At 38.6% G+C, this 16,270-nt stretch overlaps 1 protein-coding gene and 1 long non-coding RNA gene across 2 annotated transcripts; one reads left to right on the top strand and one right to left on the bottom strand.

Annotated features, from left to right (window-relative positions):
• Nucleotides 1-565: 565 nt before the first annotated feature.
• LOC134291236 (uncharacterized) lies at nt 566-6,182 on the bottom strand. Its single transcript, XR_009998989.1, has 2 exons — nt 4,755-6,182; nt 566-918 (listed from the first exon to the last, which is right to left on the bottom strand). It is a non-coding gene; the product is annotated as an uncharacterized LOC134291236 (long non-coding RNA).
• Nucleotides 6,183-6,913: 731 nt separating this feature from the next.
• LOC134289650 (apyrase-like) lies at nt 6,914-9,141 on the top strand. Its single transcript, XM_062855830.1, has 4 exons — nt 6,914-7,020; nt 7,084-7,835; nt 7,988-8,271; nt 8,333-9,141. The coding sequence occupies exons 2-4, from the start codon at nt 7,271-7,273 to the stop codon at nt 8,777-8,779; spliced, it is 1,296 nt and encodes a 431-aa protein (XP_062711814.1). The 5' UTR covers nt 6,914-7,020; nt 7,084-7,270; the 3' UTR covers nt 8,780-9,141.
• The last annotated feature ends 7,129 nt before the right edge of the window (nt 9,142-16,270 follow it).

Genomic DNA, 16,270 nt, shown 5'->3' with positions numbered 1-16,270 from the left:
GATCTGAGTATGCTTTTGGGCATAAGATCAATTCGGTTCGGTGTTTCTCGCGTGATTTGGTTTGGGGCGTACTTGGGTTCTGATCCAGAGGCATTTCCATTGCAGTGCTGAAGTCGTTGGTTTCTTCCTAGCCCTCTTCAAATTTATAAAAAAAATATCCTGTAATCTGTTTTCGACCTGGTGCCACCGACGTCGGTCAGGTGCTATTTGAACCCCATAGTGGGGAAGCGTTTATTAGTCGAAGCGCTTGAAGTCGCGGGACGAGATTCCTCTTGGATTCTTGGCCTGGAGAGTATCGATATTCGAGAAGCGGATTACGATGGCAATTCATCACGTTGGATGGCGAAAGCGCTGAAGAGTTACTGAAAAGTACGGGTGGAGATCCACATTCGGAGGAAGCTTGTAAATCGAGCATAGAGAATAAAAAAGAAAGCAAATCTTCGTGAGAATGAAAAAGTAACGTCTGTTGGAAATTTAATCGCCGATTTTTGCAACGTTTCGGAAATTTAGAAATTTAATAACAATTGTGAGAATCTTTCTCTGTAATGATTATTCAACAACTGTATTCATTATTTGTATACACTTTATTACCGATACTTCAATATTACATACAATGATTCACACTCCAGACAACAATAACAACATCTCCACATATAACAGATACTCAATGTAAACATACACGCTAAACGTAATGAAGTAACACAATAATTTATTATGTGCATACCACAAGGTACCACATCTCGTTTTTTCTCCAGATCCGTAGCAAGGTCACTCCACGTTGTTTTCGCTTATAGTCTCCTCAGTTTATGAACGTCTCGCTTCAGTCTCACATCAGAATTAGTAGTACAGTCATCCATTTGGTCATCCATCTCTGCTCGGCATTTTGGTAAATTACTTGGCTGTTACTTATGGTTGTACCTAAAAAGAAATATTTATTTTGACCCAAGTATTTTCCCAAATCCCAAAATATTTTTAATACTGAGTATCAAGCTAAATATTACCTTTGCTGATGAATTAATTGAATTGCTTTCCTCTTCTCAAATGTTTTCAATCTAGCTGTCATTGAAAACTTTTGTATACTGCCAAACATTGTATACTGCCTACTGATTTTTTTTTGACATGTCCTTTCATAGAAGAATCTCATACAAAAGGTATGTATATTCAGATTATTATTCAGACATTTTTTTTTAACTAATATGTCGAAAAAAATTATCAATATCCATTAACTCGTTTTCGATCCAAAGTGTCCAAGTGTCATACAAACACTATTTCATTTTATGTTTTTCTAGCGAACTTCGCTGGAACTCGTTTCTTGTTCAGAATATTTTCAGCAGTTTGGCTTTATAGATTTTGTTTTTTAAATATCGAAGGGATTGATACTTTTTTTTTAAATCAAATCACGATTTCAAAAAACGTCACTTGTCCAAAGCAATATTTGTAATACTAGTTTTAGCTAAATAGTCATTTTAAAACTTGAATACATCCAGTTTTTGAATTATATTTAATACATATTGTTCACAAAACTCGCACCCGCACTAGCTGAAAGTATAGTAGAATATAATTATGCATTCTTTGTTTTGTTTTTCATGTTGTAATCCTATAATTATCTCAAATTCTTAATACATACATCATCGTCGCAGTACCAAATCGAAGTCACGCATTTAAGCACATGCAAAGTTGCAGTTGTGACGTAAATTTGAACCGGTTGCTGGTATTGCGCATCATTAAGCTACTTAAGAGCTGAAATTAGCACTAATCTAAATCGAGTTGCTATGTTTATAAGTAGGTTAAATATCAATTTTCGCACCGCCAGTCACTTCGGCTTCCAACAGAAAACGTAATCGTAGTAACCAATTATTATATATACAAAGCAATTTTCTCCAGGTAACAAAATAAATCGATCATCTTATTGGAGCAATTTTCGACGGTTCACCTATATAGGTGCTCACGTTTTTAGGAATTATGTTTCCGATAAATTTCGGAATTCTCATGATTTACCATTTACCTTTCAAACTGAATGAGTTTATTTTTACGGTTTGGTCGTTCAATAGGTTTACATTCTACGATGCATATTTCCCCGCATGCTCAATCAAACCAATTTTAACTTTAAAAAACCAAAAATTTGTTCCTTTGATGTCGCTCTTTTGGGTTCTGAACTGTAGGACTTATTTTAATGGTGTACCTCCAAAATATTGCAAAAATCTATGTGTGCGACACAAGCATACAATATTTGCAGTTTTTTCAGTGTATGAAATCTAAAAATTCAAACAAGGTAACATGTTAGTAAATGGTAGCTGTTTGCATTAAGGCTCAAATAACCATCATTCAGTCATCAGCAATCATCAATTATTCAAAGGCAGTTTTCTTACTCTAAGCCACAAAACCGTCATTGAAAATTATGGTGGCCAGAGTACAGTGATAAATTTTTATACCCATTGGTTGAGATTTCAGCGAGAAAACTGCTTTTGAGTTTTTGCTAAACGATGATGGTTTGTTTCCTCTTAATAAGCTCGACTGAAAAACAAACCTCATAATCCAGCTTTCATTAGATATATATATTCCTGTAGTTATAGAAATGATTATCTTTTATTATTCCAATATCTTGTGCTTTTGATATACTGTACGTTATTCTCCTCATTAATAGTTTCAATACTTCTTTAACTGATCAAAATTTGTTTCTTCCTGTAAGGAAATTATTGTGCAGAATTTGTTGTTGAGCGTACTGCTGTACCTTGTTCTCTAACTTGTTCCACAGTTCTTGGCAAGATGGCCCACTCATTAGCAAAACTGGCACTATATCCAGTGTTAGGCAATCATAAGACAAAATGCCCCTCCTGACCACACCCGATACATTTTATATTCAAGGACTTCAGAAGTGATTACTCAAGAACTCACTGTACTTGAATCGCATTAACATTTAGTGGCATTCAATAGGTTATAAATCGCTTTTTATTCGAATTCCTGAGAGACTTCTAGTTAAGCCGAAAAGTTCATTTTTTATTGTTCGATTTTTTTTTTAAATATCCAATTCAACTAGCCATTTGACTAGCATGATACTTAACAGGTTAGTGGTTAGCAACTGCTCTGAATATGTCGTCTAGCTTCAACGAATGCTTTAACTGTCATTTTGACTTCCTATCTTGCAAACTACCAAGACAGTTTAATTATTCTCACACATTGATGTTAATTTTCTTGAAGTTACATTTTTAGTCTTGTAAGAGAGGACAAGGCATTAGTTAAATCATGCCTTCATGTTAATTTGGTTTCAAGAGCCAACCATTTTACGTCTCGTAGACTTATTATACTTTACTGAGCAATGATAACTTCAATATATATCACCTGAGGTGGGTCCACAACAATCTCAGTATCTGCTCAGTTATATTCGCATTTGGAACATATTCAAATACTATTCGTTCCTGGTTTTCTAGTCACGCTCAGCCTAAAGTTTAGTTTTGTCTTTCGCCTTCTCAGCTGCAACTTAATTGGTGTGAAATTTCATTTGTAATGGTTAAATTTATCTATAAAGCCCAGATTGGAGTTCAAGAGAAATCGCTCAAGAAACTGCTAGAACGATTCCAGAAACTTTCTACGGTGACTGTCATTTGAACTGTCATTTCATCGCAACTGCGTACTGCGATCGAAGAAAAAACGGTTTCTTTAGCGATTCAGCCAAGGAATTTCCCATGCATCAAGATAGGCCGAGAAATTCCTTCTGATCTGCAAACAGCCCTTACGACACTGTTGCGTACTTTTAGTACTTTAATTTTTAATAACACAATTCGCCTTATACGGCTCTACAAAGAAACGACTATATCTGCCTTGCAGGTCTTACCGCCTTCAACGGCATTTCCACCTTCAACGGCTTTTTCCGCCTTCAACAGCTTTTCACTCTCCGACGGAACTTTCCGCCATCGACAGTTTTTCGCCTTAGTCGGCTCTTTCCTGCTTTTGAAAAGTCTTTCCGCCTTCAACGGCTTTTCTATCTGTAATCCTTTCCGCCTTTTACGGCTATTTCGAGAACGTCGCCTTCATTAGCTTTTATCGCCTTCATTGGCTTTCATCGCTTTCACTGGCTTTTAACAACAACGGCAAAATTTGATTTCAAAATATTGTTTCACCTCTACGCCTTCCTCGGCCATCCGGTTAACAAATTAATGCTTCATTCATCATTCAGCATTTAAGTCTAGATTTAGGATAACAACCCTATTCAACGAGTATCAATATCACAATCAACAAAACTTGGATTTTCTTCACAGTTCTTTATTTCTTTATCTGACAATAGTGATTGTCATCGATTTGAACTAAACAATACTGATCACCATCAAAATCTCTCACAGGTTGATTATTGTCATTAGCCGAAGGTACAAATACATTGTTTGATTCAACAGTTAAGTGCCCCACACAATGCATACGTTTGCGTGTGCGTGACAGTAGTTTGACACATTTCCCATGGGAAAACTGTCAAAAAAACGCAAACCTCGACGGAACGGACGCTATGTGTTCCAGGCTTTAGTATTGCCAGATTTCTTGAAACGTAAACACCGCGCGGTCGTTGAAATGTTTCAAAAAGGGACTTTGCAAAAAAAGTTCACGCGGTCTATCGTTTTCGAAAGGAACAGCCGCACCGTAGGAAACGCCGCAATGTTACTCCTCATAAGGATGAAGTAAAAAGGGAGTGAAAACCGCGGCCGTACCTTTCGGAAGCGGTAGGCCGCGTGCACTTTTGAGCACATCCCTCAATACACAATATTTACCTTTTTGCTTCCAATGTTGAAATTCAATCACAAGTCATCACCTGAAGGTCATCACCACTCTGCATGCACCACACACACCACTCATCTCTTTCTTTTTCCAAAGACAACACTTCCCGAACCGAAATTAAACTAATTTCACATGCACTGTTCACCGTTCTCGTCGCCAATGTGAGAATCTTTCTCTGTAATGATTATTCAACAACTGTATTCATTATTTGTATACACTTTATTACCGATACTTCAATATTACATACAATGATTCACACTCCAGACAACAATAACAACATCTCCACATATAACAGATACTCAATGTAAACATACACGCTAAACGTAATGAAGTAACACAATAATTTATTATGTGCATACCACAAGGTACCACAACAATAAACAAGATTAAATTTCACAATAAATACATAATGTTATTTCTATTTGAAATCATATCAATCACATACTTTCGGGTGACTTTCGTCCAGTCCGCTAGCAAGAAAACGGTCGTAATGTCCAAGCTTCCTCCAGTAAGTGTTCCGCACCGAAGGGATACTAGGTGGGTCAACATTATGGATAGGCATTACGCTGATCCTCCTTGAGGACGCTCCCGTTGTTGCTGCTGCAGTCGAATCCATGGAGTGGAAGCGACATGCGAAACCATCAGGAAAAGATCCGCCGATGCAAGAAGTGTTTCCGAGATTTACTTCCTTCTGTAGAGTGAAAGTGGTTCAGCAGCGATGTTCGGGTGGTTGGAGCGTCTTCTTCTTGCAATTCATGGGATGTACTTTGACCTAGTGCACCTTAGCCACAGCCGCATCGAGGTCATTGGATGAAATGAGCGCTCCACGTTGATCCCGAATTCTGTCCCGGTCACCGAGGTTTGATTTCGGTCGTCTTGGTAGGATGGCTTTTCCGCTGGCTTTGGACCTTACTCGGAGTAGGCTTTTGAATATTAGAGCAAGTTTTTGGTTTTCGGAAGTTTGGATTGGAGCGTCCTCGGGCTCTGATCCAGAAGCGATGACCATTCCGATGCTGGACTCTTCTTCATACCTCTCTTCGGATTTATACAGAATATCGATCAATTTACGTTGAACAATCCTGAGTGTCCTGTCTCACGTTAATGACCTCATTGAAAACTTCGTCGCACTGCGACAAGGACTGGAGTTTCCACTTCCGGTGCTGTTTACTGGCCATGAAGGTGGCCGTTTTAAACGAGACGTCGATTGGAACATACTCCATCTGAAGGTCGAGCCATCCGGAGGTTCCTTTTTATCCTGGTCATTGGAAGGATGAAAGAAATTGTCATTGGGGTTGCTGGAGGAGGCGTTGTGGTTCGTACCGCCGATGTTCCGTTGGTGACGATGGTCCTTGATGGCAATGGATAAGCAGGGAAACTATTTCGTATTTGACCACTACGAAACTATCTGATTGCCACTAACCAGCGAATCTGAAACAAAAATATCGACCAGAGCAGTGATGCTAGTAAAATAGAAAAAAATCATGGTGCACAGCAAAAAATAAATGCAACCCGCCCGATGTAATTCATTCCGATGTACTAAATAATCGATGTAATCACGATTCCTATGTACGATTACATTGTTTTGATGTAAAATCTTTTGTTCTTATGTGTACATCGTCCTGTGTAATATTCATGCAACCGACGTATTGATCGGGTTGCAGCAGTTCAGATGTAATATTACACAACATTTTTTTCTGTGTGGTACATTTGATAGGTGTCGAAAGGTGTCAAAAGGTGTTTTTGGTGTGTTAAATGGGTGTTTCACACAAGGTGTCAGAGTTTCCAACCCCTTGATAGGGTTATTAGCTGGGTTTTATTGTCGTCGCGGTTGAAACCCGAAGTTTCCCCACACCCGACAATCGAATTTTCTCATAATCCATACGTGAAACCTAACGTCGGACGTGGTGCGCTGGACAGCGGACCTGGCCCACTATCCAGCGCACTGCGCCCGACGTACGTCCGACAAATGGTTTAGGAGGAACAACGATTTTCGCGTGTCAAAAATTCCGATTTTCAACTGCACGAACAATAATATTTTTTCAGTGTACCTCGCAAAGATGGAAACTGACAAATATGTGGCAACACTGTTCCATCTGCACACACCAATATCACACAGACCTGTCTCCCGAAGTGTGACATTTCTTTCCGACACGACAACTGTCGCTTCACATCTTCCTTCACAGTATCATTCCCATCGAGTCGAAATTGAAGCAAAATCACAAAACCTTTCATCTTCCACCGATTTTTAGTCATTGAAAAGTGATTTTAATCTAAATTTACTCATAATAAATCGAATTACCTAACGTTATTTTCTCGTTACAGTGATGGGAGAACATACGCGTGAATAGTGTGCCAATTCAGGAGTTGCGAAACCTGAGCCCCGTTCCGTTTGGCTAGTGTTGTGAAATTTCGGACCCATTCAAGGTCCTTTGTTATTCGGACGTCATCCAACCAACAGTCTTGGGGCAGCGATTTCGGCAATCGAATGAAGCCACGGCCGTCAAGCTAGATGAAAAATTACAACTACAGTAAACTGAGCCAACGGGACCTGGAAGCCAATTCTTCGGTCTCTTCAGCGGGCACTAGTAGCGGCATCGGTAATAGCAACAGCTTCAACGGTTCGACAGTCATCGATACGGGAATGTATCTTCGGGACTGGCGGCAAGCCTTGAGGACTCCACCCTCGTACCGGATCGGCAACCGGACCATCCGGTTGCAAGTACACGTCATATGGCCGCTGGCAGTGCTAGCAGCGATACTGCTGTTCCTGTTGTACATCATTGGTAGCTCAACGATGACGAGCGGGTCCAGCATCGGCAGTATGGACCGCAATTCGGTGATATTTTACAACAGCACCTATCCGCTAACTAGTCCGATCGTGAGCAACGGGATTTACTCGTTCCGGATAGGGGTGATTGCAGATTTGGATACGAATTCGCGGGTCGGCGGCAAGGATTCGTGGAATAGCTACTTCATGAAGGGCTACCTGAGCTACATTCCCTCAAAGGGAACCGTTGCCGTTTCGTGGGACGAAACGGGACCTAGGGAGATGAAATCCAGTTTTTCGCTGAAAGGTAAGAAGTTTGAATTTTCATTGGTGGGTGAAGCATGTACATTCCTTACTTATATAGGTATCATGGCCTCAAGTACACTGGGTCAAATATTTGACAATCCAAGCCTAGCGGGAACTCTATTGATGTCTATATATTAACTTTATCTTCTCCAGGTCGGGGGATGGAACTATCCGAGCTGGTGGTGTTCAACGGAAAGCTTCTCACTTTTGACGATCGTACCGGTTTGGTGTACGTAATAGAAAAGGACAATGTCTATCCGTGGCTGCTACTGATGGATGGTGATGGCAAGGCCAGCAAGGGATTCAAATCCGAATGGGCCACCGTGAAAGATCAAGTCCTCTACGTGGGCTCGATGGGAAAAGAGTGGACCACAGCTAGTGGGGAGTTCGAGAATAACAATCCAATGTTCGTGAAGGCGATCACTGTGCACGGAGAGGTAAGGGATATTCAAAACTGAAAACTCAGCAATAGATAACAAGCGAAATCGAATTTTTCAGATCTACCATCTCAACTGGGCTAACAATTTCAAGGCGCTGCGAAGTTCCATCGGCATCGAGTGGCCCGGCTACATGATCCACGAATCGGGCGTGTGGTCCAGCGAAGCCAAAAGGTGGTACTTCCTGCCGAGGCGGTGTTCCAGGGATCGCTACAATGAAACGCGCGACGAGCACATGGGCTGCAACTATCTGATCACGGCCGATGAATCGTTCCACTCGATCAAACCGATCGAGCTGAAGCGGACGAATTTTCCTCCCACACATGGGTTCTCCAGCTTCAAGTTCCTACCGACGACGGAAGACCAAATCATCATAGCCCTCTCGACGGAGGAACTGAACGGTAAAACGTCCAGCTACATCAGTGCGTTCAACGTGAACGGGGAGATGCTGATGCAGGAAACGAGGATACCAACGGATTTCAAGTTCGAAGGTTTGGAGTTTATTTAGGAGCAGTGGGCAGCTGCGCACATACTAAAACTAAAATCCAAAGTCGAACTGAATACCTTTAGCTAAAAATGAATTATTGTACATAGGTAGCGCCGTATGCAAAGATGTGTATTTGTTGAAAAGCACGATATCAGGAAAGTATTACAGTACTAAATTTGAATGCCATAGTTTATCCGTTGATTTTTTTCGTTGAAACAAGTAAACAACCTTTTTCGTGTTGTTGGTTTCACAATGGGAATGTAATAGTTTTACCCTCGTTCTATTCAAAGCATTCAGAAGATTTTGTTTTATTAATTCATCTCTAATCTGATGTGATATTCGTCTCTAATTTATTGAACAATAGATAAAATGTGGAATTGAAATTTTCTTACTGGCTTGTTCAATTCTGTGGAAAGAAAATACCTATTTTCGAACTTGAGCTCGATTTACTGCCCGCGGTTGCTAGTACAATACACTTACATCATGCATCATCATGGTACTCCTTGTACTAAAAATGGTATCCAATACACCACATTGATCTTGAGATCTCTTGTACCATTTCAGCATATATTAAATATGCATTGCTTGCACCATATTGAGGTTCATTGAATTGGCGATCAAATGTGAGGTTAAATAACGCAAAATTTTCAACTTTGGAAGCAAAACTACATATTTCTGGCCAATAGATTGCATGAAAGTTAGGAGATTCTGCAATAATTTCACTTTTCTTCCATTTGTAGCATTAGTAATTCAGTCTAGGGTTCGTAATTAACTGTTTTAGATAAGCGCCACCTGCGCAATTTAGCTTTGCGTTTGATGGTCAATTGTCTAGGTATCTAATGTATCATATTTACGTCAAACAACACGCGCACCTTAACCCGGAAACAGTCGCGTCGCACAGTGGCCAAAATTTTAAAGTACCTGGCAAACATCTCCAAATCCATCCTATAACAGCTCCACGAATACTGTTGACCCGAATACCACTTCCCCGAAAACCAATACCCCGAATGCTATTTCCCTGCAAAATAATGTCTTTTAATTCATAATACTTTCTCCCGAGAATTTCTGATGTGCAGGAATAGTATTCACCTATTATATGTAGCTGGAATTGCACTGATACTGAATGCAAATAGTATGAAACTTAATATCAGATATGTTTCCTTCTTTCGTGGCCATGGTGGACTAGCTCCAACAGATCATTCAAGAATTTCCTCCAGAAATTACTCCAGAAATTCCTCTACAAACTCCTGCAGAAATTCTTCCAAGGATTCCTTCAATAATGTCTCCAGTAATTCCTATTGAATTTCTTCCACGGATTCCGCCTGGGACTCCTTCTAGGATTCATCCAGAGATTACGCTAAAATTACTAGAAGAATTCCTGAAAAAAATACTGTAGAAATCCCTGGACGAATTTATGGGGAAATTCGTGTAGGTATTCCAGAACGTGTTCCGGGAACATTTTCAGAAAAAATCGCTGGCGGTACACCCTGTAATAATTTCAGAAAGAATCCCTGAAGGCATTCCTGAAGGAACCTTGGAAGAATTTTTGGAGAAATCCGTGGAAGTATTCCAGGAGGAATCCCTATTGGAATCTCTGGAGGCACTCCTAAAGGAATCCTTGAAAGAATTCCTACAGAAATTTCAGGAGTAACTCCTGATGACATCTCTGGAGGAATCCCAAGAGGAGTCGCAGGCGAAATGCTTAGAAGGATTTGAGGAGTGTGGTACCTTGTGGTATGCACATAATAAATTATTGTATTACTGTATTACGTTTAGCGTGTATGTTTACATTGAGTATCTGTCATATGTTGAGATGTTGTTATTGTTGTCTGGAGTGTGAATCATTGTATGTAATATTGAAGTATCGGTAATAAAGTGTATACAAATAATGAATACAGTTGTTGAATAATCATTACAGAGAAAGATTCTCACATTGGCGACGAGAACGGTGAACAGTGCATGTGAAATTAGTTTAATTTCGGTTCGGGAAGTGTTGTCTTTGGAAAAAGAAAGAGACGAGTGGTGTGTGTGTGTGTGGTGCATGCAGAGTGGTGATGACCTCCAGGTGATGACTTGTAATTGAATTTCAACATTGGAATCAAAAAGGTAAATATTGTGTACTAACTGTTCAATATGAATCAAACAATCTATTTGTATCTTCCACTAATGACAATGATCAACCTGTGAGAGATTTTGATGGTGATCGGTATTGTTTAGTTTAAATCGATGACAATCACTATTGTCAGATAAAGAAATAAAGAACTGTGAAGAAAATCTAAGTTTTGTTGATTGTGATATCGATACTCGTTGAATTAGGTTGTTCTCCTAAATCTAGACTTAAATACTGAATGATGAATGAAGTATTGATTTGTTAACCGGATGGCCGAGGAAGGCGTAGAGGTGAAACAATATTTTGAAATCAAATTTTGCCGTTGCTGTTAAAAGCCAGTGAAGGCGATGAAAGCCAATGAAGGCGATAAAAGCTAATGAAGGCGACATTCTTGAAATAGCCGTAAAAGGCGGAAAGAATTACAGATAGAAAGCCGTTGAAGGCGGAAAGCAGAAAAAATGTTATAGGCAGAAGAGCCGACTAAGGCGAAAAACTCGATGGCAGAAAGATCCGTCGGAGAATGAAAAGCTGTTGAAGGCGGAAAAAGCCGTTGAAGGTGGAAATGCCGTTGAAGACGGTAAGACCTGCAAGGCAGATATAGTTGATTCTTTGTAGAGCCGTAAAAGGCGAATTGTGTTATTAAAAATTAAAGTACTAAAAACGCAACAGTGTCGTAAATTTCGTAAGAAACAGATTACCAGCCAACGCAGATTTAAGGGTTGTTTGCAGATCAGAATGAATTTCTCGGCCAATCTTGATGCATGGGAAATTCCTTGGCTGAATCGCTTAAGAAACCGTTTTTTCTTCGATCGCAGTACGCAGTTGCGAAGAAATGACAGTTCAAATGGCAGTCACCGTAGAATGCTTCTGCCAGGAATCGTTCTAGAAGTTTCTTGAGCGATTTCTCTTGAACTCCAATCTGGGCTTTATGGTTAATTGAACCATTAAAAATGAAATTTCACACCAATTAAGTGGCAGCTGAGAAGGCGAAAGACAAAACTAAACTTTAGGCTGAGCGTGACTAGAAAAACAGGAACGAATAGTATTTGAATATGTTCCAAATGCGAATATAACTGAGCAGATACTGAGATTGCTGTGGACCCACCTCAGGTGATATATATTGAAGTTATCATTGCTCAGTATAATAAGTCTACGAGACGTAAAAAGGGTTGGCTCTTGCAACCAAATTAACATGAAGACATGATTTAACTAATGCTTTGTCCTCTCTTACAACACTAAAAATGTAACTTCAAGAAAATTAACATCAATGTGTGAAAATTAACATCAAACTGTCTTGGTAGTTCGCAAGATAGGACGTCAAAATGACAGTTAAAGCATTCGTTGAAGCTAGACGACATATTCAGAGCAGCTGCTAACCACTAACCTGTTAAGTACCATGCTAGTCAAATGGCTAGTTGAATTGGATATTTAAAAAAACGGACAATAAAAAATGAAACTTTTCGGCTTAACTAGAAGTCTCAGGAATTCGAGTAAAAAAACGCTTTATAACCTATTGAATGCCACTTAATGTTTATGCGATTCAAGTGAGTTCTTGAGTAATCACTTCTGAAGTCTTTGAATATAAAATATATCGGGTGTGGTCAGGAGGGGCATTTTGACTTATGATTGCCTAACATGGATAAAGTGCCCTTGATAGTGCCATTTTTGCTAATGAGTGGGCCATCTTGCCAAGAACTGTGGAACAAGTTAGAGAACAAAGTACAGTAGTACGCTCAACAACAAATTCTGCACAATAATTTACTTACAGGAAGAGACAAATTTTGATCAGTTAAAGAAGTATTGAAACGATTATTGAGGAGAATAACGTACAGTATATCAAAAGCACAAGATATTGGAATAGTAAAAGATAATCATTTCTGTAACTGCAGGAATAGATATATCTAATGAAAGCTGGATTATGCGGTTTGTTTTTCAGTCGAGCTTATTTATGCAAACAGGTACCATTTACTAACATGCTACCTTGTTTGAATTTTTAGATTTCATACACTGCAAAAACTGCAAATATTGTATGCATGTGTCGCACACATAGATTTTTGCAATTTGTCATAGATAACCCTTTTCATGTGTAGATACACATAGTTCATATAAGGTCCATCGATTTTATGTGTGATCCAGCGTGGAAAACGAGTATGTGTGTACAAGTAAAATTTATATCCATGGATTTTTACCAATAAAAATGTGTGTACATGTATGAGTGATATTTGTGTTAATAAGTTCATTGAAAATTTGAATAAAAACGTGCTTTAAATTGTTTCAGTACATAGAAATAAATCGTAGAGGCAAGCGTAAGCGCCATCATGACACAGACAATCATGGTCAGTGTGCACTAAATACGTCAGACTTGTAAGCGTTAAAAAAAAATGAGGATGTATTTCATCGAAAAGATGTAAAATAAGTGATATGATAGACAGATGATTGGGCTTTACAAAAATGCAGAACATTCTAGTCCGATCCAACGAACTGAGAATATTATCAATATGATGAGCATATGTAGAAAATCAGAGTTACTTAAAGATAAAAGGTTCTAAATTTTGACGCTACATTGAATGCGAATAATTTGAAAAAGGCTCGCTGAAATAGCTTCATTAGGTATCTAGAGTGAGAACATAACATGTTGAGGGGCTTTTGCAATATTTTGGAGGTACACCATTATAATAAGTCCTACAGTTCAGAACCCAAAAGAGCGACATCAAAGGAACAAATTTTTGGTTTTGTAATGTTAAAATAGGTTTGATTGAGCACGAATCACCAGTTAATGCGGGAAAATATGCATCGTAGAATGTAAACCTATTGAGCGACCAAACCGTAAAAATAAACTCATTCAGTTTGAAAGGTAAATGGTAAATCATGAGAATTCCGATGATCGATTTATTTTGTTATCTGGAGAAAATTGCTTTGTATATAATAATTGGCTACTGGCGGTGCGAAAATTGATGTTTGGCCTACTTATAAACAAAGCAACTCGATTTAGATTAGTGCTATTTTCAGCTCTTAAGTAGCTTAATGATGCGCAAAACCAGCAACCGGTTTAAATTTACGTCACAACTGCAACTTTGCATGTGCTTAAATGCGTGACTTCGATTTGGTACTGCGACGATGATGTGTATTAAGAATTTGAGATAATTATAGGATTACAACAGCTAGTGCGGGTGCGAGTTTTGTGAACAATATGTATTAAATATAATTCAAAAACTGGATGTTTTCAAGTTTTCAAATTACTATTTAGCTAAAACTAGTATTACAAATATTGCTTTGGACAAGTGACGTTTTTCGAAATCGTGATTTGATTTAAAAAAGTATCAATCCCTTCGATATTTGGAAAACAAAATCTGTAAAGCCAAACTTCTGAATATATTCTGAATAAGAAACGAGTTTCAGCGAAGATCGATAAAAAAAACATAAAATGAAATAGTGTTTGTATGACACTTGGACACTTTGGATCGAAAACGAGTTAATGGATATTGTTATTTTTTCCACTGTAACATTCGTGCAGTGTTCTGACATATTAGTTAAAAAAAATGTCTGAATAATAATCTGAATATCCATACCTTTTGTATGAGATTCTTCTAAGAAGGGACATGTCAAAAAAAATATCAGTGGGCAGTATACAATGTTTGCATGCTAGCTGTCATTGAAAACATTGGAGAAGAGGAAAGCAATTCAATTAATTCATCAGCAAAGGTAATATTTAGCTTGACACTCAGTATTAAAAATATTTTGGGATTTGGGAAAATACTTGGGTCAAAATAATATTTCTTTTTAGGTACAACCATAAATAAGGGAGAAGTAATTTACCAAAATGCCGAGCAGAGATGGATGACCAAATGGATGACTGTACTACTAATTCTGATGTGAGACTGAAGCGAGACGTTCATAAACTGAGGAGACTATAAGCGAAAACAACGTGGAGTGACCTTGCTGCGAATCTGGAGAAAAAACGAGATGTGGTACCTTGTGGTATGCACATAATAAATTATTGTATTACTGTATTACGTTTAGCGTGTATGTTTACATTGAGTATCTGTCATATGTTGAGATGTTGTTATTGTTGTCTGGAGTGTGAATCATTGTATGTAATATTGAAGTATCGGTAATAAAGTGTATACAAATAATGAATACAGTTGTTGAATAATCATTACAGAGAAAGATTCTCACAAGGAGGAATCGCTGAGTGAATTTCTGGAGGAGTCACAGGTCACCAGAGGCATTCCTGGAGGAATTTCTAGAGGAATCCATGCAAGCATTCCAGGAGGAATGCCTGAAAGATTTTCAGAAGGAATCTCTGATAGAATCCCTGGAGGAAGCTCTGGAAAATTCCTAATAGAATCCCTGATGTGATCCCTGGAGGAATTCCTGGAGGAGTTCCTTAAGAAATCATCGGAGGCATTCCAGAATTAATCCCTAGAGAAATTTCAGGAGAAATCCCTGGCGGAATTTCTATAGGTATTCATATCATCATATATATAATAGCCCTGTTTGTCTGTCCGGTGACTAGCCAACCAGACGCGCAGCACGCGGGGAAATTCTCACAAAAAAAAATAAAATATTCGACACTTTAATTCTTTTTTACTATCAGATGCAGAAAACCAAACCAGTGACAACCTTAGACAAACAGACACAGCATTTGATGAAAAAATCACAGACAACAGACGTTGAAAATTTGGATTTTTTTTAAATATTTGACACTTCAATTCTTTTTTACAATCAGATGCAGAAATCAAAACCAGTGACAACCTCAGACAACCAGACACAGAATTTGATAGAAAAAAAAAAATCACAGACAACAGACGCTGAGTAGAGTCAAGTACGAGACACTGAAGACGACCTTACAGTTGAGGTCGAAATACGTATATGTCAAAGCAGGCAAATTCTTATTGGAACTCAAAGGAACAGTACTTAACCCGATTTTCTTTTTATTTACAGATATTCCCCTAACAAGCCCAGGTTAATCATCAACTTCAATTCTTTTTTACATTCAGATGCAGAAAACCAAACCAGTGACATCCTTAGACAACCAGACACAGCATTCGATGAAAAAATTACAGACAACAGACGTTGAAAGTGTTGATTTTTTTTAAATATATGGCAATTCAATTTTTTTACTATCAGATGCAGAAAACCAAACCGGTCACAACCTTATGTCGAATTCGTTTTTGAACCTGGGTTGGAACTGGATCGGTGGAAAATGTGTAAACAAACAAACTTCAAACAAATTTCACCACAACCGAGCCTGAGTCGGGTTGGGGTTGCAACTGTGATCTCATCAAGTTCCAACCCAGGTTGGAACTGAATCAAAAACGAAAACGACATAAGATAACCAGACACAGCATTTGATGAAAAAAAAATCAAAGACAACAGGCGTTGAAAATTAAGATTTTTTT

The sequence above is a fragment of the Aedes albopictus genome, chromosome 3 (genome assembly GCF_035046485.1).
Source record: "Aedes albopictus strain Foshan chromosome 3, AalbF5, whole genome shotgun sequence".
NCBI lineage: Eukaryota > Metazoa > Arthropoda > Insecta > Diptera > Culicidae > Aedes > Aedes albopictus.
Note: the sequence above shows the minus strand (reverse complement) of the source record. Positions and strands in the feature narration are given on the sequence as shown.

What these genes read in the sequence shown, in the direction of transcription:
- LOC134289650 (XM_062855830.1), top strand. Translation starts at nt 7,271, where the DNA reads ATGAAAAATTACAACTACAGTAAACTGAGCCAACGGGACCTGGAAGCC. An exon ending in ATCCAGTTTTTCGCTGAAAG is followed by an intron (nt 7,836 to 7,987) that starts GTAAGAAGTTTG and finishes TATCTTCTCCAG; the next exon opens with GTCGGGGGATGGAACTATCC. An exon ending in CGATCACTGTGCACGGAGAG is followed by an intron (nt 8,272 to 8,332) that starts GTAAGGGATATT and finishes CGAATTTTTCAG; the next exon opens with ATCTACCATCTCAACTGGGC.